The sequence below is a fragment of the Neomonachus schauinslandi genome, chromosome 4 (assembly GCF_002201575.2).
Source record: "Neomonachus schauinslandi chromosome 4, ASM220157v2, whole genome shotgun sequence".
Taxonomy (NCBI): Eukaryota; Metazoa; Chordata; class Mammalia; order Carnivora; family Phocidae; genus Neomonachus; species Neomonachus schauinslandi.
In genome coordinates, this window is record NC_058406.1 from 184,337,409 (window position 1) to 184,363,659 (window position 26,251).

Here is a 26,251-nt window from a genome sequence, read left to right on the forward strand (position 1 = left end):
CATAACAGAATATATGGCAGAAAAAAAGACCAATATACGTGCCATATCAAGGAAGGTAAATGGCCTACACTCGCCTATAAATGAAAAACACTTTAAAGCTGGATCGCAAACCAAAATTCAACTCCAGGCTTCATCTAAGAGAACCGCGTGGAGAAAAAAGGAAATCTCAAATGTTTAAGATAAAATGATAGGCAAAGGCACACCAGCCGGACAAGAAGCAAGCAGGGACAAGTTACGGCATCAGACAAGGCAACAAACATGGAAGGAGATAGCGAAGGGCACTTCAAGTGATGGAGAGTGTGGCAAAATGAGAACAAGGAGGACATCTATGCACCAAGGACGAACCACACAGAAGTCCCCTTGGGCTGAAAAGGACCCGAGGCAGCAGCAGGTATAATTCACCTCTCTAAGTCCCCAGCAGGTCAAATAAGTGAGGGTCCTAAAGACCTAAGCAATGTAATTGATGAAGGGAAGTTAACAGATATATTTTGTAACTCAATACACTTAAAACAAGGAATATGCCTTCCTTTTAAATGTCTGTGGAGTGGTCATAAAAAACCACAAAGAAACATCAGTAAATTCTCAGAGGTGAAAATATCACTAAACTGATTACAAGGCCATTATATCAGAAAGCCAGAACAAATTCAGGAAACAAAACATGTAGGTTTTAAACAACTCCTGGGACAAAAATGAAACCAACTAAAATTGCAAAATTCCTAAAAAATATCAATCATGAAGATGTTAAATATCAGAACATGGATAATGCAGTAATTATAGGAAAATTCATAGCCTTAAATAATTATGGAAATAATAGGAAATTTTAAATAAATGGATTAAATATGCAGCTCAATCAGTGAGGGCAAACTAACACACTGAGCCCCCATAAAGCAGAAAGAAGATGGGGACAGAATTAAAGAGAAGAGACAAGAACTGAGGAACAGAGTAGATCATCTACTAGCCAGCTGAATCAAGAAAAAGAAGAAGCAAAATTATATAAAATAAACAGAAGTGGGGAAATGACCTCAGGAGAAGAGGCAGTTAGATACCATTAGAAATTTAATTTTTTAAAAATGAGCTCTTTCTGAAGTTATATAAAACTATGAAAGCTGGGGGCACCTGGGTGGCTCAGTCAGTTAAGCGTCTGCTTTCAGCTCAGGTCATGATCCCAGGATCCTGGGATGGAGCCCCGCATCGGGCTCCTTGCTCAGCAGTGAGCCTGCTTCTCCCTTTGCTGTTCCCCCTGCTTGTGCTCGCTCTCTTTCTTTCTCTGACAAATAAAATCTTTTAAAAAATAAATTAATTAAAAAAATAAATAAAAATATGAAAGCTGTTCCACAGGCACAGAGTTCTGATTCTGCAAGACGGAAAAGGTAGCGGTCCGCTGCGCGACAACATGGATGCAGTTAGCATGACTGGGCTGTATGGTCAAGATGGCACATTTATGTGGTTTTACCACAACTTTAAATAAAGAAACAAGAGAGAAAGGGAAGAAAATGACATCGAAGCAAATATCCAAGCAAATATTAAAATATACTATAAGCCCGTAATAGTGACGAGGGCGATATTGGCTCATGGGTGGACAAGGCAGATGGATGGAAGAGAGCTCAAAAATCTTCCTGAACAGACGAGAAAAATGACATCGCTTATTAGTGGAGAAAGATTATTATTAAATGACTTGGAGACAATTAAATAGTTTTCTGGAAAAAGGGTGGATCAATGCCTCTTTCCTCACACCTTAATAAACTCCACATACAAAAAGGCCCTAAATGTTAAAATGGATGAGCCCATGGAAGTATGAGAATTTGAACTATCTATATGATCTAGAGGAGAAAAGTCCTTCTAAGCATGACACAGAAATGGAAGGTATTTGTAAAGAGACTGCTGAATTTAAAATAAGCGTCTTCCAGCTCGCCTCACACACAGGAGGACTGTCACCCTTCCTGGTTCCAACAATGTTTCGAACAGCAAACGATCGGAAGCCACCTGAGGGTTGGGGAGAAGACAGAGTCAGTGAAGGACAACGCACCTTACGCAGCAGTGAGGAACAACGTGGTGGCCCTGGGTGTGCTGCGGTGGGGGTGGTGGTGATACCCAACACCCGTCCCTAAGCAAGAGAGAAGCTCTCATGTGCTCCCACTGAGGACAAAACCGTAGTGGGCACCTACAGAGTGCAGGCAGTGGGACGGGGTGCTCCGGGGGAGGACGGCTGCAGGAAGGAGACTTCACACACAGCTTTCTGCACCTCTTGAATTCTGAAGCTCATCTGTGCATGATTCTATCTTTGCAAAGGAAACAGACCACACACTCAGTGTACAGCCTCACTGGGGTTACATCTGGGGGTGCGGGGACTGCCTGCTTCTGATTGGGGTCTCTCCCTTTGAGGCGAGGGTGCAGACAGAAGGAGCCTTGTCAAGTCAGGCCTAAAATCACGCTTCATTCTGCCACCCACATACCGGTGACGGGGACATGATCTCTCTGATTTTCAAGCTCGATAAAACAAGGGTGGTTTTTCCAACCTCTCAGGGGTGTTGTGGGGACTATGTGACATGAGACACGTTCAACACCAGCAGAGGCCCATTCCAGGAGGTTCTCCACAAAGGGAGTTGTGTTGATCACGGGTCCAAGTCCAAAAGCCAGGACATTTCTTGGCTCGGTGGCTTGGGTCTGTCATAACCAGGGTGCCCGGCCCACTTCGGGTGGGCAGGGAGCCCTCATGAACTCTATGCTCACCAGGGACTGGAAGCCTGGTACCTGCCACCCTGCAGATCTCAGACTCTCTCCTTCGGCGTCTTCTCGGAGCTTGAAAACGGCACCCACACCCACCCTCTTAGCACCTGTGGGCCAAGAGGGCACCAGGGGACACCAGCTCACCACACACCACGCTGCAGAGACACGAACCTTTTTCCCAGATTCAGAGTCAAGGGATGCAAGGCATGGCCCTGTGTCCCATTCTCCTCTCCCACAGGCAAATCCTATAGCAGAAATCCCCTTCCTAAAAGAAGGTGTCTCTTAAAGAAAGTGGCAGGCAGCTGAAGATGTGGGGGACCGAGAGCTGGGCCCGCAGGGGCAGTCCCCGTGAGCACAGCCCAGACGGGCACCCGGAAGGTGCTCAGTAGCCATTTGCTGGGGGGGAGGGGGGAGGGGCCCAGGGGGTGTAAGGAAGAAGCAGAAGCCTGCCAGAGTGAGGACGCATCTTCTCAGGGAGCAGATCAGATGTGGAAATGGCAATTTCAGGGACGAATTATATCAGCTTTTCACTCGCTGGTTTCTTCCAGAAGATATATAATAATGCTGATTTCAGTGGGTGATTATGGAGAAGAAAGAAGAAAGGGACACACAGAGCTCCTGAGGCACTGCAGTGAGCACCCCACAAATACAGTTGTTCTTTTGGGGGAAATTATCACAATTCAGCAGCACTCCCAAACATTATGTTAAAACTAGGATGCTTGGGACCAAGGAGAAGATCGGGGTGGAGGGGGCAAGGTGGGGCAAGGGGAGATGGGGTCTCACAGAAGCGTGGAAACAAGCTCTGGAGCCCGACGTGGGACGGCCCTGTGAGCCGCGTAGACACGGGCCAGCGCTGTGAGCCGCGTGGACGCGGGACGGCCCTGCGAGCCGCGTGGACACGGGACGACGCTGCGAGCTGCGTGCCGCAGAGGCTCTGCAGGTTTCGGTCCCTCCGTGGACGCAGACGCTGGTGCCTCCCTTGCTGGCTGTGAGGACAGAGCATGTGGAGCATCCCTGGCACACAGCCGGCCCCCTCTGGCAGGGCTGCCAGCCACCAGGGAAAGGACAGGAGGGGACCCATGAAGCCCACAGGGTCATACCCAAGGAGGGAGATCAAGAGTGGCCCAGGGCTTTCTCGTGTATGTTTTTTTTTTAATCATTTTTCTTCAAGAAAAATATTAACTACTTTTGTATCCTTTACAAATTCTTTTCTGTTTTTCTGTTCTTTATAAATTTACATATTTGTATTTGGCAAAGGTGCCCAAGGGATGGTGAGATGGCCCTTTGGGTCCCCTGCATCCACCTCCTGGCCACTTGGATCTCAGGTAGAAGGGCCATTGCAATCACTGGGCGCCAGGGTAGGGGTCCTCGGCCCAGGCTGACCACGCTCTCTGGCTTACCGAACCACCTGATCAGCCCAGCCCAGCAAAGCCCGCCTTGTCAGTGGGCCCACAGGCTAGCACCCTCACCCAGGAGCAGAGGTCTGGAGAAATCCACAGCCCTGTGCCGCTGCTAAGTTACCTGGGAAACAGGCAGGGGTCAGTGGGCAGGCTCAGCCTCCAGGGAGGCCTGGGCGCCCCCCATGGCCACCTGCAGCTGCCGACTGTCCCGCTGGATGGATGGCTGGGACCTGGCTCTCCACTTTCTCTCCCAAGGTGTCTGAGACACGACTGCACTTGGTGACTTACTACAGCCATCCCGCACGAATCTCAGGTCAGAAACAAAACCCCACAAGGTCTCCACATGACACAATTTGACGAAAGGACCCCTTGCAGGGCAGTCCCTGGGATGCAGCCCATCCTCAAGGCAAAGACAGCCTGGTTTCCCAGCCCCCCAGATCCAGACTCCTGAATGGAACGGGCTGAATGCAGCAGGTGCCATAAGACAGGAAGAGCAACTTTCAGATGGGACGGGCCCTGCAGGTGGTCCTGTGCCTTGTCTCCAAGGGCATGCTGGCTCCTTCATAAAAAGGTGGCCGCAGGAGTCAGGTTCCTGGGCTGCTTCTTGCCTCTGCTTCAGGGTCACCCGCACGAGCTCCCGCCTAGCACACACCAGGCTGTGTGTGGACGGTCTGTTAACGGACCTGAGTCCACCACCTGCATCAGACCGGGAGTGTCTTAAAGGCAGGGATGGAGTTCAACTTACAAGTGGGTACCCAGCACCTGGGACAGTGCCTGCTACAGAGCAGAGGGTCAGTAGATAGATAACTTCTGAATAAACGGACAAAAACCTCAGCCCACGCATCTACATTCTCCACGTAACCTTAGGTAACAGAAACCCCTGAATATTTCCTACTTTGTAAAAAGGGAAGAGTAGTGATGATCTCTCAGACTTGCACGGGTTGGACACTGGGTCCTGCCCCCCCAAATGTGAGGGCATGCTGCTCCCTGAGGCAGGGCAGCCAGTGTCCCCACAGTCCCCACAGTTTCATGTGTCTGCGAGACCTGCTACCCCCATGCGTGCACGCACAGTCTGCACACCGCAGCTCGGGGCCGGAACACACGGCGGGGCTCGCGGGATGATGATACGGCGGATGTGCACTGAAAATAGCCCCACGTAAGGTGGCCAACACATAATCTGCATTTGCTGGCCATCACGGAAAGCACAGCCCATCACTGATGTATCTAGGAAGCTACAAAAAGTGTCACCATCTGAGGGAGGTAGAGGGCGCACGGTAGGGGGACACTGGAATCAGCTCAGCCTCATTAGTCACGACTGGTACTGACGGAATGGGCTGGAAACAGCCCCTAAGACAGACGGTCAGGGAGCATGCTGGGCTCTGCAACCCGCCCTGTCTTCCCGCCCGGAGGTGCAGCCCCCTAGTTCACAGGACAGTTTCCAGAGGGAGATGAGAGGCACAGCACATCAGAAGCCGCAGCCCATAACAGACACATGAAAAAATGTTCATCATCATTAGCCATCAGGGAAATTCAAATCAAAACCACACTGAGCTACCACCTTACACCAGTTAGAATGGCAAAAATGGACAGGAAAAGAAACAACAAATGTTGGAGAGGTTGTGGAGAAAGGGGAACCCTCTTCCACTGTTGGTGGGAATGCAAGTTGGTACAGCCGCTTTGGAAAACAGTATGGAGGTTCCTCAAAAAATTAAATATAGAGCTACCCTGTGACCCAACAATTGCACTCCTGGGTATTTACCCCAAAGACACGGATGTAGTGAAAAGAAGGGCCACATGCACCCCAATGTTCATAGTGACAATGTCCACAATAGCCAGACTGTGAAAGGAGCCGAGATGCCCTTCAACAGATGAATGGATAAAGAAGATGTGGTCCATATAGACAATGAAATATTACTCAGCCATCAGAAAGGATGAATACCAGCTTTTACATCAACATGGATGGGGCTGGAAGAGATTATGCTAAGTGAAATAAGTCAAGCAGAGAAAGTCAATTATCATATGGTTTCACTTATCTGTGGAACATAAGGAATAGCATGGAGGACATTAGGAGAAGGAAGGGAAAAATGAAGGGGGGGAATTCGGAGGGAGAGATGAACCATGAGAGACTACGGACCTGAGAAACAAACAGGGTTTTAGAGGGGAGGGGGGAGGGGGGATTTGTTAGCCCGGTGATGGGTATTAAGGAGCGCATGTACTACATGGTGCACTGGGCGTTATACGCAAACAATGGATCATGGAACACAACATCAAAACCTAATGATGTAATGTATGGTGATTAACATAACATAATAAAATTAAATTAAATTTAAAAAAAAAAAAAGAAGAAGCCACAGCCCAACCATGCCGACCTGGGGTCCGGTCCCAGGCCCTGCCCCAGCCCTGCCGCAGCTCTGACCTGCCCCTGCCCTGCCGTGCCTCTGGATGCACCCCAGAATCTCCACTTCCTCCTTTCCACGACCGACTGGTACACAGAAGCTCCAGTGGTCCCCCACCTGCTCGGACGGGCAGAGGAGCATGCTCCCGCCAGGATCACAGGCCTCTCGTCACACCTTCACTGACGACTTGGTGCCCTCAGCATCCCCAGTTCACAAGAGACTGAGGCTCAGAGAACTTGTCCGCTTGCCCAAGGAAGTTCCAGCACGAGGAAGCAGCAGAGCCAGGACCGAGACCCACAACAGCTTGGTGCCGGCGGCATGCCCATCTACCGGGTGACACCACCACCATCACACAGCCAACACGGCCATGTTTGTGCTCTACCAACACCCCAGAAAATATGAACAACTTCAGAAAATCCTTGCAGAGAGAACGACCCCAAAACACAAAAAAGCTCTCTGTGCAAGCCAGTGCATGTGATTTATAGAACAATGAACATCTCACAACAAAGAAGACATCCAACAGAACAAGGGCTAAGTTACCTTGTGTCCACTTGGTGAAATTATAACCTGGCCTTCCATGGCACATATACGACATGTTTGTAACATGGGGAATATTTGTGTTTTTCAAGGGAAAAAAAAGGACACCAAAGTACAAACCTGGTCTGATCATCTCTATGAACAAAATTTAAATTTGAGGATAGCAAAAAAGCTTAGAAATACACAAAAATTCAATGAAACAGAGGTTGTTTTGAGGGGTGGGAAAAGAGTAACTTTTCTCTGTCCAACTTTTCTGATTTTCCCTAGCTTTCCACAGTGAGAATATATTACTTTGATCAAGTGACCTGGAAAGGCCAATGTGAGGGCATCTGCCTTTTTTTTAAAAAAAAGATTTTATTTATCTATTTATTTGAGAGAGAGAGACAGCATGACAGGGGGAGGGTCAGAGGGACAAGCAGACTCCCCACTGAGCAGGGAGCCCGATGCGGGACTTGATCCCAGGACTCCAGGATCATGACCTGAGCCGAAGGCAGTCGCTTAACCAACTGAGCCACCCAGGTGCCCCGGCATCTGCCTTTGAACCTGGACCAGTCACCCCTCGGCTGGGCAGGTGCTGGACAGAACCCCGGACCCGGCCGAGCCTTGGTGTCCTCGTTTGGAAAAGGACATGCGCAGCGTGCAGGGGTGTCAGAAGTGACAACATGATGTCCGGACACCTTGCCTGCCACGTGACAGGCACGTGCAAAATGTTTACTTCAAAATAACGGGCTTTAGCTTGTTGAGCTACCCACCTGAGCCTGCTTGAGTCAGAGAAAAAAACCAGTCAGCCGGGCCAAGCGGGCTGACGTTTGGAAGCTCCAGGAGCACCTGTCGGGTAAGTGAGGGCCCAGCCGAGGCAACCTGCACAGAAACTCTGAACCCCCTCAGGCCAGGGGGCCCTGTTAGAGCGGTTAGGAGAGCCCAATCAAGGGGGGGCACAGGGGACGGGCAGACCCACAGCCCGAGATGTTGGCATCACCCACAGCTGGGGTGACGGGAGGCGGGCGCTGCCATGAGCTGAGGCCAGGGATGAAGACGCTGCTCCGCTGCGGACTGCCGGGGGCCTGGGGAGGCAGACAAAACTGCCCACCAGCTCGCATGGGCCACCACACTGCAATGGTGCTCACCGCACAGAAGGGAAAGGGACTTCAGAAACGCTGGTCCCGGGCGCCTGGGTGGCTCAGTCGTTGAGCAACTGCCTTCAGCTCAGGTCATGGTCCCAGGGTCCTGGGATCGAGTCCCACATCGGGCTCTCTGCTCCGCGGGAGGCCTGCTTCTCTCTTTCCCACTCCCCCTGCTTGTGTTCCCTCTCTCACTGTCAAATAAATAAATAAAATCTTTAAAAAAAAAAAAAAAGAAAGAAATGCTGGTCCCCACAACGGCCATGTCGCCATCAACAGTCACAGGTTCATTTGACGAAGCAGCTCAAGAGTCTAATGTTCACATCTTTTGACTTAGTAACTCCAAAACTAGAAAACCGGTCTAGTCAAAAAATCGAGCAAAAATCTGTTCAAAGAGATGTTCACTGGAAACAGCTAGATATGATACCAAATTACGACACTTGGACTGGGAAAACGTCACGCGTGGTTGCTGGGGGGTATTAATCCCGCGAGCGCAGGACCTCAGCTCGGTCAGACACCTGGGGACGCTACAGGTGTGGCCCCCGGCTGCCCCATTGGGGGAGCCGCCAGGAGGCAGCTCACGCCATCCCAGCAAGGCCTCTTGGCACAAAAGCCTCCCAGGTCCTAGGATGATTTTTTTTTAAGCCATGCATCCTCTCCAGGATAGTATTATTAAACCCGTCTTATCTACCAACATACTGGCGTGCCCATGATGTGTGTAGGACAGCGGACCCAAACGTTGTTAAAAAACAGAAAAGTTAAACACCTCTGTGGAATCCAGTGCAAATGCAGGGCCCTCCGCTGGGCTCTGCAAGGGGTCTGGACCCTCCTGGGCCCACCGCAGGGCGTGGCTGCCGTGTGACTGTTTGGGCCTTGGGGAAGTTCTTTTGAGGGACAGAATATGTCAACACGCATTTTATTTCATTTTGTTTCACAGGACTGGTTTCCTGGGCCTGTCCCAGCCCTGGAGGCGGGAGGGTCTGGGTGTCTGACCCTGCTCAGCTGCCCACATCTGGTGGAAGTACCTGGCTGTGCCCAGGTAACCAGGAGCTGGGACGTTCCAACCTAGAAAAGTATCTGGGGGCCGAGGGAAGCCCCCAGAGGTGCACACACTGATTCTCTGCAGAAATGTCCTCCCTTTCCTTCCACTCAGGCTGGATGCATGGAGTAAAATGTGGTCCACTCGTTGGCTGCTCATGGGACTCCTGCTGGCCTTCATCAGAAGGAGCAGGGAGACCGGTGGGGGAGGGGGTCCCCCATGCAGTACAGGGGGTCTCACAAACTGATGGGAAGCAAGGGAAGGCCAGCCCATGGCCCCTGGGACAATTCCCATGTGTTTCTCACATGCAAAAGGGGAACAGGATACTTCAATTACCTGGAGAAGAGACTTGATACTAATTTACAATATCTGGGCTAAAATATATTGCCAGCAACTGACCTAAAGTCGATTAGATAATGAAATCATTTCCAGAAAATAATAAAGCCTCTCACTTCAACAGCAATACACTTAGTCTGTTCCTCAACAAGATACTTTTGGCTGCTCTTAGGAAGGCACAGAGCAGGGTCAAAGCTGCTGGTGGACCACGAAGCAAACACTCAGGTACATCGTCAGTGCTAATCACAGTGAGCGCTCCTGGGTTGAGGACCGAGTTCAGGTCTTTACCAAATACACACTCTTCCGTGCCGACCCTGTGGTCGAAGCTCCTCCAGAGAGAAGTAAGAGCACGGAGGCAGCACCCCGTTCCCCACGCCAACCACTCAAGATCCAGACACACAGACAGAAGGCACGCCCACGGGGACAAGGCCACGTGCCGCCACAGGCGACATCAGACTCTGCGGCAGCTGGGATGCCAGGGCGTCTCGACACCCATCACCACGTGTGTGTTTGAGGGCGCTGACCCTTCCACAAGTGTGTGCTGACGGGACACACCTGAAGGGCCATGCTCAGGTAAGACGCAGACTTGCCATGGCCAGCCGGCCGACTCGGCCACCCGCAGGGAAAGGCGCGTTCGCCCAGAGGTGACGGGCGCATACTCACCCCACTGAAGAGGAGCCAGCTGCAGGTGCTCCAGGACCAGCTGGTTCAGGAGTCCTTCCACGCTCGCCTCGCCCGTGCGCTTCAGAGAGGGGTGAGTGCCAGTCAAGGAAAACTCGGCTCCTGCTGAGCCCTGGGGACAGGAGGAAGCATTCTGGAAGCTTCTAGGGATGCCCGGACAGGAACCCTCCCCCAGCAGATCTATGTCCCCCTCTTCTCAAATGATATCCAACCAACCGCTGAGACATGACCTGAGTGTGGAAAACAGGCATATTAACATGCCAAGTACCTCTCCTCCCTGAACCCAAATCAGGTAAATCAAGCTACTGTCGCATAAAGAAGGGAAATTCATTGGGATTATTTTAATCCAACAGCAATTCCTGGGGGGGTGGGGGGGAATACAGGAAACGGAAGGTTGTTTTTCCTTAATAAAACAAACTATGGCCCATTGTTCAACGTAACCAAATGCGTTTCTGGACACGTGTCAGCTTCGTGCTGGTTTCATGTCTGTCGTGTTATACATCTTGATGTAATTACACATATTATTACGAATGGGCTCACTTAGGCGAGTTCATAATGGAGGAAGTCACAGTCTCTCAGCAAGTATCAGCGGATGAAGAAATTAGGTTTAGAAATGCAGAAAACAGATGTCTCCTGGGCACTAATATTAAACAGCCAACATGGCTCTCAGAAACAGATCTGCAAGCCTCTTCCCCTTTCCCTACATAAATTAAAGCCTCAGAATTTAAGTTGTAATCAAAAGGGAAGAATTTAGTTCCTGACATTCTTTCCTGATTAGGGAAGTGAGGAGAAAAACCTGCTTCTTTCTGCCTTTAGCAAGTTAATTGCATTCAAAAAGCACACAGTATGTCTGAACCAGACAGGGATGGAGACACGAGGAGGACACTGAAATGATCAGACACGAACTTGAACTTGAGAGGCTTACAGCACTGGAACGGAGGACCGCACTCACCAAGCCTGAGGGCAGCTGTGTGGGGACAAAGCCGTGCAGACAGAGCAGCCCGGAGCCGAGGCTGGGGGCATAGAGGCCCCAAGGCTCCAGGGGAAGGGAGACTAGAACTCCCAGTCTCTCCTGCCAAAGGGCCTGGCACAGGGGGGCCACGGGATCACCTGGATGGGAGCACCTAGGTGGAGGGGCACGGTGGAGTCTAGACACAGCCACCAAGCATCCAGGCAAGCTAGAGAGGGCAGGGCTGGCCGCACAGCAACAGGCCTCCGCCAAACACAGCGACCTGTTAGACCCCCTGTTTCCCTCTCCACCCCTAAGTCCTTCTTGGCTATTTTGGACTTCTTTCAATCCTTCCCAAATACCATGTGCTCTCTCTGGACTCTGTATCTCCCACATCCATGCTCTCTGCCTGGAAATGTTTTTCCCTCCCCTGTTCCCTCCTATCTTGGCTCATCCTTTGAGTCTCCAGCCTACCCTGAGCCCCGTCCCTGCTCTGAAGGCACTCAGGTGTCCCCATGGGAATCCACACCGGCTGTGCTGGTCCTCCAGCGCTCAGCCTGGCTGCCCGCCTCAGCTGCATGAGGGCCCAGCCCTGGCCTGGGGCCTGCACCAGTGACTGGTTCACAGACCTGCTCGGTGGGTCCTGTCTGATGAATAAACAAATTCAGGATGGGTAAACATCCTACACAAGACAAGGTATAGGAGTCACGCTTCTGTCACCTCCGGAGCCCATGGCCCTCAACACTCAGCCCAGAGGCTGAGACCTGAAACTGCCCTACCCCGAGCCCAGTGCCTGACTCTTGCTGGTACTGTCTGCAGACGCCAGGGGCTTTTTCCGCCCCAAGCCCCAGTGCACTCATGGTGCTTGCTCCATCCCACACCACCCTCCTGTCAGCTGGGCAGATGTGAAAGCAGGCTCATCCCGGCCAAGCTGAGCTCCCCAACAGATTGGGGACCACGCAGCGGCACTACAGCCCTGAGCAAACAGCACCTGCCCCCTGCTGCTAGAACTGTGGGTTCCAAACGCTCCCCACCGAGCGCTAAGTCTCGGCACCGCCGCTGATGAGCGCCAGTCAGTCTACCTACATTCTCTGAATCTGTTTCACCATCTGGAAATGGGCTCAAGAGCAACACGAACTTCACAGGAACTTCACAGGACTGTCCTGAGAACAAATGGGACAGCAGTCCTGGCCACAGTGAGCACAGCATAAATGTCCCCTATTGTGAGTGTTTGCCCCTCTCTCCTACCATTGTCCCCCCTCCCCCACCTCAGGGATTCAGCCACCACTGCTGGTGCCTCAGGCTCCTTCGGGGATCTTACCCCACCACAAGCAATTTACCAAAGTGCTTCCAGAGATAATTCGCTCCCTGAGAAGACTTCCCCAAATGCAATCTTCACCATCCTGTTATGCAGAGTCTAGGTGTGAGGAACTGAGAGCAGGATTGCTAGAGATTTTGCACGGCACCTGGAACGATCATGTGTGGTCCTGGACAACCTGGGCATTAGGACTCATTTACCTCATTCATTCACTGGGTCAACAACAAGCTGCTGGAGGACATTTAGGGTAAGGGCCTGGGGTGGCTGGGGATGCACAACTAAGACTGACTTGAGACTCAAGGAGCTCACAGGCTTGTGGGAAGACAGAGCTGCAAACAGACAATGCTGGCTTCCAGCAATACCCCTTCTGGGGGTGGGGCGACACCCAAAACAAGTGAGAGCAGGGACTCAAACAGATACTTGCACGCCATGTGTGTGGCATGAATCACAGGAGCCAAAAAGTGGAAGGAACCCAAGTGTCCATGGACAGACGGATGGATAAGCGACATGTGGTCTGGACACACAATGGAGTACTGCTCAGCACCGAGAGGAAGGAAATGCTGGCCCACACTGCACCACGGATGACCCTGAAGATCTCACACTGAAATTCGGTCACGGGACACCAGCGACCGTGTGCTCCCACTTCTCCGAGGACCCTGGCGTCCTCATGTTCATGGTCACAGAAAGGAGGGCGGCGAAGGCGGCAGCACAGGCGGCTTGTTCCCATCCACTCGAAGGGGAAACCAAGGCCGCAGGGCTCACGAGCTGCACTGCCCACACCCGACCCCAAGGCCCCGCTGGCCCTGCACCCTGAAAGGGGCCATGGGGCAGCTTTCCCACCCAACCCCGCAGATGACCCGTCACCCGGGTGCATCACCACAGCTCAGTGAGGGGTGCCCACTTCTCGGCACAGGGGGTAGGGGTGTGGAAGCCAGAAGGGGAGGGTCCTGCCAGTTTCCATCCCCCCAATGGCAGCCGAGGCCCCTCGGGGAGACAGTGCCCCTCAGCTCCATCACCTTGGACAAACCAAATCCGATATTCCTCATGGGGAATCTGCATGGTAGAAACCAGCATCCGGGATGTGCTGGACCTCAGGGGTGACCTGCACGGCCCCTGCCCAGCCCAAGTCAGGACGGGGGCAGTTACTCCCTACAGGCACATCCCATGTCATGGATGGGACCGGTGCGCACTCAGACCTTGGGACTCTGCACTCGGCACTCCCACCCCCACTGCTTGGGGCCCACGGGGCAGACACAGACAGTGACGGGCTGACACAGGGAGGGAGGGGGCATGCAATGGCAGGCCCAGGCCCCACACGGAGACCAATTCTGGTCAAGTCAAGCTCCAGAACAGAGGACCTTCTCTGCCCACATCTTCTTGCCCGCTCTTGCCCACTAGCCCCCTGTAGCTTCCTCCTCTGAGCTGTGCTCAGGCTCTAGGAACCTGATCAGACTCACAGGTTGAGCTGGGTGCCTGGCTGGATGGAGGAGGGGGCCTGAAGTCACCCAGGCCTGTTTGCTCTACTTTAAGACAATGAGGAGAGCTTGTCTCCGTTATGGACTCTGAGTTCCTAAAAGCTTATTCTCCCCAGAACCAGGCATTTAGGTCCACAGTGGGGTTCAGAAATACCTGTGGTTGTCTGTAACTGGCTTCCTGGCTCCCCAGGAGGAAGAGGGGCTCAGCCTGCTGGTTGGGCCACCTGCTTTCACAGCAGCTGAAGATAATGGGCTTTCTCAACTCCAGCGCCCAGGTAGCATTACCTTGCAAACAGCCACACTCCTGAGTAAATGGCAACCCACTCTCAGTTCCCAGAAATTTAATTTTCTCAAGAGGAACTGCTCAATATTAAGAATTTATTGGCTGGGAAGGTCTCTGTCTTTATGAACACGACACTGTATGGTGTTTAATTTTCATGGATAATGACTGAATGATTGTTTTTCTTCCTTTCAACCCACAGATCTGAATGTTCTAATTTTAACATACAACACGTGATATTAAATTACTTCCCAAGGTGAGGAGCGTGACAAGAAGAGAATCTCATCAGGGAAGAGTGTAGAGCTTTCCTGGAGGGACAGGGGAGCACGGAGCCCAGCACACACACGGGGCAAAGACCGCCCCCCCGCCAGGAGGGGCAGGCACCTCACTGTATTGGAACTTTCTTCCTCTTCCACCTGGCTGACTCCTACTCTGTCTTTCGGACCAAGCACAAGTGCCCCTATGTAGAGTGCCCCCCACATACACACACTCACATAGTATCTTTTTTTTTAAAAAAAAAGATTTTATTTATTTATTTGACAGAGAGAGAGACAGCAAGAGAGGGAACACAAGCAGAGGGAGTGGGAGAGGGAGAAGCAGGCTTCCCGCTGAGCAGGGAGCCCGATGCGGGGCTCGATCCCAGGACCCTGGGACCATGACCTGAGCCGAAGGCAGACGCTTAACGACTGAGCCACCCAGGAACCCCACATCGTATCTTGACAAAGCTCTTCATGGCTATACTCCAAGGATTATAGTGATCAATGCCTCAATATCTGTCCCCCTGGCTGCATCATGAGCACCTTTTTTTCATCTTTCAAGTGCCAGCGTCTGCATAATGCCTGGGCCCCAGTAGTAGCTCGATAAATGTTGAAGTCACTTCATGAATGAAAGCATGCGTGCATATTTGAATGACTGCAGGCGTGTAGAAACGGGTGGTTTTCATCAGAGACCGACCTTCACTGGTACGGGTCGCCCACGACACTCACCACTAGAGAGAGGGGAGTAGGACCCTCCGAGGGGATTACTCTGGCATCACCATGGGATAGCTGCTGGAGCCCTCGGCACAGAGCCAGGCACATGAGGCTATTACTATTCAATACGTGAGGACATAGAGTCTCGGAAAGGTTGGCAACTTGCCTGCTGTGAGTGACAGATGGCCATGAGGCCTGGCCCATTACCCGGCAGCACAGGGTACTATCAGGGAGTGTGGCTGGGTTTCTTGGCTAACACGAGCCCGCCTCCCTGCCCAGGAGGCACGGGCTGGACGCAAGCACACTCCAAGGCAACACTGGCCCAGTTCTGTGGACTCCTCTGTGGCCACCACTCAGCACTGCAAGCCTGACCACAGCCACCACATGGCTGGTCTACTTCCATCCTTGTTGCTCAATGGGCCATAGCAGCACAACCTGTCACCACGGGGAAACACAGGAAGCAGCCTTTCCAGGAGGACTTAGAAGTTTTAGGCAATGGCTTCTCACTTGGGATGGGTCTCGAAGAGGGGATGATGGCACCTGTCAGTCCTACGCTGGGACTCCACTTTTCCAGTCCCTGAACCAACAAGACCCATGGGGGAGCAGGGTAAGGAGGGGTCATCTTCCTCCCGAGGGGAGTGACCAGGAATGGCCAATGCCAGCCCCCAATGAGAACACAGACCACCGTGCAGGTTACTTGGTGATCCTGAGGAGTGGCGTCCTTCCTGGGAATCACCACTTGTGCTGAGTCGGTCCCGAGCCCCCATCCCACTGCCCACTCGGGTCAGCATCCCCCTGCCGCCATGGCCCCAGCGCCATCCAGAGGCAACCCCCCTGTTGGGAAAACGCATCCCCTGCAGAGTCCGATGAAGGACTAGAGCCCGGGGACTGGCCAGGCGGTGGAGAAAAGCAGTTATGTTTCTCTCCTCTCCCTTTGTGGCCACCATGTGAAGAGCTACTTTCTCTTTCAAAAAGAAGACATCAAGCCCCCTCCTTGGCTCATGACCGGGTCCCTGCAAAGCACTCTGTGATTCACTATAATCAAAGAGATGGAGGAGAAGTGAGATTACATGCCAGCAAAAGGAGTCAGCTGCACTTTTTTTGGTTTGGGTTTCATCTAGGATCGAATGGGCCACAAGACTCACAGACACACAGAAATTCACTCGCAGAGTGGTGACCAATTCCACTCAGGTACAGGAAACGCTCTCAGACGAATTCCAAGTCTCAGACTCAAAGATATACAACTGGGTCCTGGAGAGGGGGACACGGAAGGGTACAAACGCCGGGAACACTCCTGTTGGGGTGTGCTCTGTGGCAAGCGCTTTCCATGCTCCCTTCAACCGGCGGGAGGCTACAGTTGCACCCTGCAGATGGAGGACCCGAAGCCGGGAGGACAGAGCAGGGATTCCCTGGGAGCTCCTTCTACCCCTGGCATTCTAGTGCCATAGCATGGCAGCGCCAGAAAGGGAAGATGACATGCTCAACAATGCTGCTACCAGATCGGCAAAAGTCAAAAAGTTTGAAACCCCCCATAATGGCAGAGCTATGGGAATACAGGCACAAGACTCACACTCCACTATCAGAAAGGGAGAAAGTTCGCTATGAATATGCAGTTTTCCAAGGCAAACAGTTCAATGAAAAAAAACAAGATGTGAAACAGCGTATACTTTTGTGTAAAAACAAAAAAAGTCTATGTGTTACTTAAGAGTTTCAAGAGAAATTCTGAAATACGTGGAAGGAATGAAGAAAAATGGGCATTTGGGGAGAATGGGCTCAGAGGGGAACACCCTTTTTAAAAAAAAGTTTGAACCATGTGCATATTTTACATATTTAAAATAAAAATTTTAGAAAAAATAAACAGTACAGCCCTGCTGGTAATATTATGAAACCAGGCTGGGAGCAGCTGCAGACCTGAAACCGTGCGGGGCACGATGGAGCTCCTAGGTCAGGGCTGATAAAAGTCAACACGCTTCATCCCACTCAGAAGGGAGAGGAGCTCAGCAAGCAGGTGGCTGGCAGATTTGGGTTTAACATGCACATTTTCATGTTTCTTTCTTTCCTGATTCTTTCCAGGGGTGTAAAATTAAGACCTTAGAATATGGCATATTACTCCCACTCAAAAAAAAAAAAATATATATATATATATATATATATGCGCCAGACTTTTGAGGCAGATCGCACCACGGTGCTTGCAAAATAGAAATAGTGCCTAATGAACGCATCCAGGATGAGGAGCTTGGAAATGATTAGTTAGAGGAGCAAGTTAGCGTGTGAGTAATTACAAAGTTGCCAAATGGCACTGGGGCTTTGGAAACCATTCCAATAGCATATTTCTGTATTAATTTGCTTTCGGATGTGAGCCATAAAATTATACAGCTGAGCTAATAAAGCTAATTACCTGCATGCACAACCCCTCCCTTTCAGCCCCATAAGCCACCACAAAACAGTCTGGTGTCTGAGCCTGGACATACAAATGCAAAGCCAGCTGACCAGTCACTTATGCAGCCGCCTTCGTCGATCACTGTTACAGGCAAGACTGCAACATCCCATAAGGAAGGCAGAGGTGGCAACAGCTACTATTTCTTCAATACACAGGCCACGGCATTTGGGGCAAGAGATCGATAAATGATGACGGTGACTATAATCCCTGTCATCGCTTCTATTAGAACATTTCCAAAGTGCTTCCCATGAGAGAGGCTCTTTGGTAAGTGTATAATATGTATCTTTTCAATTTAATATTATCTTTAAATTAAGACTTTAGAACCTGACAGGGATAAGGTAGGGACTGCTATTTCTGTTCAAAGGTTTTTTTTTTTAACTTGGGTGCGTGGTGAGAGTAAAGCCGACACAGCTATGAAGCGGCCGGATCAAGCAGTCTGACCCTAGCGCCCATGTTCTGGACCCCACTTTCTGACAGTTTACTGTAAACATTGTGTCAATTCTTCACAGTAAACCTGGGTGTGGACCCGTGACCTCCACTTGACAGACAAGGATCTTTCTGTGCACAGGGCACGGCTCAGGCCAGGGCCCCTAGGCTGCCCGCGGTGGTGGAGTCGGACCAGCCACCTCCCTCCAGCCAGACCTGCCGGGAACTCTCCGTGGTGCTGAAAAGCTCCCTCCCTTTAAAGCCCTTTCTAGTCCCCTGGGACACAGCAGTCACATTTCCAAGTAGTCAGTAGTCATTGTCCCGAGATTCTGCTCCTGTCCCTTACAAGGGCAGGGATGGTAACTCTGCAGCAGGACTGTGGAACCCCTGTTGGTGTGGACCCAGGCTTTGTGGGTCTCCTAGGCCACATCCACGGATAATAATGAACAACGCATGTGCCTGAACCAAAAGAGAACACAAGCTCCCAGCTCAGGTTAGCACAACTCTCATTCTGCCTCTGGGGCCTCCCACAGGTAGCATCTAACTACCCAGCAAGGAATAGCAAATTCCATTTATGGTGCCCTCGTGCTTGCCACTTCTGACTTAAAGACACAGCTGAGTTACCTGGAGTCATTGCCCTTTGCTCACTCCTCCTGGGGGGTCACAAATCCTTGGAGGTGGTGAGCCATGAGGCCCAGGGTCCAGGACTGGACCTTGCTTAGTGTGAACTTCTGCCCTCCCCTCCCCAAACCAGCCACATCAATGAGCAGGCAGCCACGCCTTCCCAACTGCTTAGCTGAATTCAGAGGACTGCTTGTGGTCGTGAGCCCCAGGAGAGTAAGTGATGTCCTTGGTCACCAGCACTGTGCCTGGCACACAGCAGGTGCTCAATAAATGCCTGCTGCTTTTTCCTGAGCCTGTATTATGTGTAAGTTACCTACAGATCATCTCATACAGCCCTTACAACAATGTCAGGTCAATGAAACCTCTTCAGGGATGGTAAGAAACTTTCCCAAAGTCACACAGCCAAGAAGGGGGAGTGTGAGGTTCACATTCAGTTCCTCGACTCCAAGTGCGCAGCTTATTCCCTGCCAGACCGTTCTCCATACATGCCACACATTTCCAGGGAGATGTATTTTAACTCCACAGTGTAGCAGACAGACTGGGTCAGGATCCCATCTTTAAGATGCCTTTAAAGGAACAGAAGGCACCTCACTGAGGGCAAAAGTCTCTTGGACCCTAAATGGCTCATTCTTCCTCCTGTGAGATGATCCATGAAGTTCTGAAGTAGGACCTGAAGGTAGTGGGGACACGGATGTGTTCAGCAATATTGGCTCGAGCCCAGACAGGGCACTGGTGTGTCCTACAGATAAGATAATGGTATTTAGTTCCAGCATCGCATGGCATGTGTAAGTGAGGTCCCCTCCCGGAAAGTTGGGGATGGGGTGAGATGATGTTTCCTGCATGGCAAACACAGCCCCAATGTGGCCAAGAGTGAGCACCAACACAATACCTGGCAGGCTGTCCCTCAGCTTTGGGCTCCCTCCTAATTCCCACAGTAGCATTGGTTACCCTGGGCTCCAAACATCTGTTGTCATGACTGATCCCCCAACTAAGCCAGGGTGAGCACCTTGGGGGCAAAGACCAGGTTTCCTACCTCCAAGACCCTAATTCAGATCTACAGAGCTGGGAGGCAGTAAAAGTCAACTGAGTGAGTTTTTCCAGGAATAATGCAGAAGGAATTGTACTGGTAGCTTTAAGTTATAAATTGTACAGGGCCACAGTTTATCAACCAGTCACTACCCACACAAGCTTGAGTAAGTGAATATTTATTGAGCACCTACCACAGGAGGCCCATGCTTATAGAAGATACACAACCGAACAGAACAGAGAGACCTCGTGCTATATTCCTTTTCCACATATACGGCTCTGGTTTTCCACTGTACCCTTTAGAGCAGAAGGGGGTGTCAGGTACCTGGAGCCCAACAGGAACCCCAATCCTGGCAGTGATCCTCCATTTCAACTCAACACCCTGTAAAGGCCTTACCAAGAGGCAGAAAGAGACAGCAGAGACAGACCTGCACTGCCCTGTACATCTTTGCAGACTCTTGTGCCAAATTCCCAAAAGGCAGCACAATCCCACAACACAGAAACAAATCCATCATGGCAACAGCAGGCCCACAGAGAGTGAGGTGGGGAGGAGGGCACTTCATTGCTCCACCAGAGCCATCTTTTTTTTTTTTTACTTTTTTATTCTTATGTTAATCCCCATACATTACATCGTTAGTTTTAGATGAAGTGTTCCATGATTCATTGTTTGTGCATAACACCCAGTGCTCCATGCAGAACGTGCCCTCTTTAATACCCATCACCAGGCTAACCCATCCTCCCACCCCCCTCCCCTCTAGAACCCTGTTTGTTTTTCAGAGTCCATCGTCTCTCATGGTTCATCTACCCCTCCGATTTCCCCCGCTTCATTCTTCCCCTCCCACTACCTTCCTCTTTTTTTTTTCTTAACATATATTGCATTATTTGTTTCAGAGGTACAGATCTGAGAGTCAACAGTCTTGCACAATTTACAGTGCTTACCAGAGCACATACCCTCCCCAGTGTCTATCACCCAGTCACCCCATCCCTCCCACCCCACCCCCCACTCCAGCAACCCTCAGTTTGTTTCCTGCAATTAAGAATTCCTCATATCAGTGAGGTCATATGACATGTCTTTCTCTGACTGACTTATTCCCAGAGCCATCTTCTGAAAGGAGTCTGAGGAGACCACTCCCTTGCTCAGAATCCGGCAGTGGCTACCCGCAGCTCTTGGGATAAAAATCCAACTCCCTAGAACCTCATGCAAGTTCCCCATGGTTTTCTCTCCTTGTTGACCTCTCCCTTTGCACACCTTGCACCCAAGAATGTGTACCAGCCGTGTTGAACTACGAGTACTTCTTACAACAGATGGTGCGGTTTCCTGCCTTGGTGCCCTTACTCCTGCGCTCCCCCTGCCCGGAACCCTCTTCAGCCATTCTAATGACTGAAGCTTCAATCTCACCTTACCTGGGATGTCCTCTCTGATCCAGCCCCAGCCCAGAAGCAACCCCTTCCTTCTCCCCTGGCTGTGACGGCTGCACCCTGCACTGTGTCTATCCTGTACCTGCCATATGCATCTGTCCCCCTGAGCCTCCCATTCCAGGGATTCACATCAAGTATCTGTCAACACCCACTATGTGTACTGTGCTAGCTGCTAGGGATGAAAGGCCAACTAAGATGAGAGCATTCCTACTTTTAAGGAGCCCAGTCTTTTGCGCAAGGATTATATATTATTACTGGTCATTCATCATTATTAATTAAACTTAGTATTTGTGCACAGCCTTTTTATTTATAGCATTCTCATGTATATTCAGTTAATACTCTACGTGTCCTGGGAACCATGAATGCTTGCTTCCAAATCTTTGAAAAACAGCTAGATGCAAGGAAAATGCAGAAAGCTAATAACATACCTTCCTGCTCATCTTCTGCTAGACCATTAGCAGTGAAATATTTGGTAAGGTACTGCAATTTGAAAACACTGAGCAGTTTTTGAGACCTTGTCTTTATTCACGGAACTGAAGCTTACCATGAACTGGTCTTATATTTTAGAAAAAAAAAAAAAAAGATTGCTCAACCAACTCTTCCCTGGACGATCCTGTAGCCCAGGGGCCAGCCAGACTCTCTTCTGAGCCCACAGGCCTGAGTTCTATCAGCCTCGCCCCTCGATCTGAACTCCCAGTTGTTACCTGCAGCCTATTGAGCAAAAGCTGGAAGCCCATTGCACGAGAGCGCCGACAGTCGCTTCCAAGCTGGCTTCCAGGTGCATGTCCTGGAGGGGGCAGGCCTGTACCTCGGGTGTCCCCTTAGGAAGATGGATTGACTGAACCCCACGTGCCAGATCTGGAGAAACTACAGGTGCAGGGACTTAGCCCAGCCCCACTTCAGCTCAAATTAGCAGATTGTCATAAATAGAAATTACACTAATGGAAAGACTGCTTTAAGTGATTAATGAGCCTCTTTCCCATGACTGTGTTTTCCAATCTGCACTGTGAACTTTAAGAATGCTGATGTGGGTTGTTCTCATCCCAGTAGGGGTGGCCTGCATCTCGGCTCAGCTCCCTGGGGTCAGCGACCCAACTGGACAGAAAATGCCACATGGCCCAGTGAGCTGCCAAGGGACAGTCTGCAATGGTTCATCTCTGCCCGTCCTGTTGGGCAGAAGGTGGAGCAGGTGAAGTGGGGAGAACCCCGCAGGGGGGCAGCACCAATCAGCAGGGTGCCCGAGGAATACCGCAACCTCATTCGGCTTTCTCTGGAAAATGGGGGTAGCACAAAGGTCTTGGCAGAGACCAGATGCTCTTCTGCTGTCCCCAGCACAGAGCCAAGAGCACACACTCTGAAGCCAGATGGCTGGGTGCAAATCCGAGCTCCACCCCTCACTGGCTGGAGACCTGGGACAAGTGAGAGAATCTCACTGGGTCTCAGTTTCCTCATCTGTGGAATGTGCCTAAAACTACTTCCTAGGGGTCTTTGTGAAAATTAAGTGAGCCCATCCATATAAATCACTCAGAACATCACCTGGCCCTTAGTAGGTGCCAGATGGGCGTTAGAGGTCATTGCATGTATAGAGATGCACGTGCACAGTAATTGTCACACCGAAAGGACACGGAAGGTATACCAGCAGGACACACGCCCAATCACACACAGTGTGCATATCGGTCTGTGTGATGTTCACACACACACTATACCACATGTGCCCACACACACAGACACCACACACGCTCACACACAGATCTGAAACAGTGCTCTGCATGCGCAGGAAGCCCTTTCCCACTCTCCTGAGCCAAATCTGAAATCTGTGCTGTGTGCCAAACCGACTCCTTTCAAAGGAATTTTAAGGTGTGCATGGCTTCCATGTCTGGATTCGGGGGAGACAGCCATCAAGTCTGGGTCCACAAGCCCAGACGGTACAGCCTCAGAGGTTGGGCACGGCGCTTCTCTCGGGCTGGCAACGCTGCTCCACCATGGGATGGAAGGCCTCGGCACCAAGTGATTAGCAACAGCTCAAGAAGCTGAACTCCCTCAAGGCAGACACAAAACGCAACCCTGCATTTCACTTAAGATGGTCAAGAAAATAGCTGTACTGACAACAGGAGCTGTTTGTATTAAAGTCATTTAGATTAAACCCTTTCTCCTGACATGAATACTGGAAAAGCACAGTGTACCGTGTTTTAAAGGGATCTTGTTTTAAGAAAATTTTTTTTTCAGGGGATGGGAAGACATGGCTCCATTAAGAGCATCTTGGAGAATAAACCACAAGCCAGTTAGGAAGGGTCAAGGGTGGGCTGCGGCAGTCCACTGCCCACAGCTTAATCTCTGCCCCTGCCTTAAAAGGGAGGAGGGGGTTGGCTGAAGGCACAATCTCCTTACTGTAAAGAACGCAGTCTGGAAAACTGAAAAGCCAGGTGTGGTCATGTCCCAGGCCAGCTGTCCTGGTCAGGACCAACTAAACTGAGGATACTGGGCCGATAGCGTTGTAGGCTTATGCTTGTGAAACTCTAGCAAAACCCAGAGACAAATGTCATAGCCTGTGGAGCTTCCTGGGTTCACAGAGGGCAACTGGTGTTTGCAAGGCCAAACACAGACACTGCTCAGCAACGCACAGCCTGCTCCGGACGCACGGCCCTGTGCTCAGAATAGCTACCCTGCTCCGTGTCCTTCCATGTTCTAGTTACCTGCATGTAAGTGACCTCTGCGTGCTGCAAAGATATTCCATCTCCGGCTCTGGGCCATCAGTCCTTAGGCATTTAAAACCCAGGCTGCAGTTGGGCTCCTTGAGTCTCTACCTAGCCCTCAAAGCAGCCAGATGGTTCCAAAGGGTCTCCAGACAGAACAGAGGAGACACGTGCTTATCAGACCACCTGGCGGAGACGCTGCCCAGATGGTCCGGATCACTGGCCTTTACAGGGATCAGCTGAACTGTGAGCCCAGCTCTTGCCATGAAACCTACCTGGGGCTGGATTCTGATATGTCAGCAAGTACCTCACCAACCCCTGAAATGCTCTTTGGAGGGAGATTTGCAACAAAAACAAGGAAAATGAGAATGTGAGATGACACCGAGCTTGCTCCACACTTATCCTTCATCTGTTTCCAGCACAGATTGTCTGTGCATGGCTGCCCTCTGGAAAAGGAGCCAGGCTTCCAATAAGATGACTTTTGTTCATTAAAACTCCCCTCACATGTTCATCACAACCCTCGGCATAGTGCAACTAAGCTGGCAAACTTTCAGTCCGCTCCGTTGATGAGATGGAAGCTATGCATTCACCAAATGGTTTTAATACCTACATGCTGGGGGATTACACACAGCACTGGGGCCAGGAGAGGAGCACGCTCTATCAGGGCAGGGCCCACACCTGATTTTGCTCATCACGGAGCTCCCCGGTGCCTAGCACAAGCCCAGCACACAGCAGGTCATCAGTAAGTAGCTGCTAAAGGAACAGGACACAGCATGGACTCGAGAACAGCACGGCCTGGCAAGGGGACAGTGAACTTGGGAAAAAAATGAACTTTCCCGTACTTGGTAAAGACTGTAACAAATGAGAGCCGGGCACTGAGTGTTGCAGGAGTCCAAGGGAAGGGGCAGCTCCGGCTGGGCGAGGTGGAAGAGGTAGAGGTCAGTGACAGAGTGGGCTCCCTGGGAGATAGGACGTGCATCAAGGATGAGGAAGACTCAGTCAGACGCTGGTGGACTGTCCTCTCTGAATTACAAGTGGAAAGTGGATACAGACATGGCCAATCTCCAGCCACCCCAGAACCAGCTACTTTGAGGGGTTCTCAGAACTACAATCCTGGACCGTTGGCGACAGGTTCAATCAGAGGTGGAGGTGCGGACACGGCTGAGGCCCGGCCCACGGCCCTCTGCGCAGGATGAGCCTCCTCCGAGCCAGGTCCTGGAAGCAGCTCCACTTCTGCCGGCAGGAAAGGGGGCTCCCCTTGCAGACAGCTTCTAGGGTTAGGAGCTAGGGTTACATGCGGACCATGGGGCCTCACTTCAAGCAGTCAGTAAGAAAAGAACATGAGTTTGGGGATCCTGGCTATGTTAGCTCAGGTAAGTTTTTTAACTCCCAAAATGTACTTGTTTTTCAAACCAGAGTACTATCAGTTTTGCCAGCTTCGGGTCAGAAAAATGCGAAGATCCTGGTTGACACCTGGCAGGTGATCAAAAGGGCAGATAGGATTGTGAGAACTAACCCTAACAGCAGACTGGAGTAGCTGTTCTCACCCTGGCTGAACAAAGGGGGACACGGGCCCCTCAGGCCACAGCCTCCCCACGGGGACACGGGCAGCAGCAGAGCTGGGCCTTCAGACCCCGGGCTCCGGCCCCAACCGTGCAGCAGCCTAAAGCCAAACACAGGTGTCTTCCAGATTACACGTGGACGGCTATTATCTGCTAACAACAAGGTCGGCTATGTCAAGGTTTCCCGAGTTCAGTAAAGACCTTCCAGCGGCAGTAGCTAGCAGGGAAGAAGGTGGAAAGGGGACCGTGCTGGGCAGCGGGAGGCAAGGGTGTGTTCATGCAGACAGCATCGATGTCGGGCCCGATGCCGCCTGGGCAGGCCACCCTCCCGCCCCCAGAAACCCGCACAGACACTACACACCTGCCAGTTCCTCTTGCCGAAGGGGAAAAGTCCCTTTAAAAATGACCAGGCTCAGGTTGGCGATAAGGAAGAGGTAACGCAGGAGAAAGAGCTTCATACAGATTTTTGAGGATGGCGGGCAGGGAAGAGGGAGGTGAGAGGCAGGGAGGAGCGGGGGAGGGTGCAAGGGAGGCCCCTGGATCCCACCACCTCTCTGGTCTGCGTGCCATGTTAGCAGTCACAGGGAATGAACAGCTCTGCAATGTGCCAGCCCTCACTCAGGAAGGATCCTGCCTCAGCCCTTCCAGGTTGCGCTGTAAGTACCCATCTCTGAGTCTTCTCCTCCCTTAGACTGGGGGCATCTCCAGGGCCCAGCACGTGAGCGCTTGTTATCCAGGTAAACAGTGGGGCTGGAGTTCCTGGCGTCCCCCAGCTGCTCATCTGGTCATTGCAGACATGATGGAGACAGGTTAGCCTGCGTCTATTGCAAG

The 26,251-nt window shown here is 51.4% G+C and overlaps 1 protein-coding gene across 2 annotated transcripts in view; it reads right to left on the reverse strand.

The window, feature by feature from the left end:
• Positions 1 to 26,251, reverse strand: part of TRAPPC9 (trafficking protein particle complex subunit 9) — a 572,354-nt gene that overhangs the window by 113,465 nt on the left and 432,638 nt on the right. For both annotated transcript variants that reach the window (XM_021688817.2, XM_044914681.1), the window contains one exon: positions 10,220 to 10,310. In XM_021688817.2, coding sequence (XP_021544492.1) covers positions 10,220 to 10,310 — 91 coding nt within the window. The remainder of the gene's footprint in view (positions 1 to 10,219; positions 10,311 to 26,251) is intronic.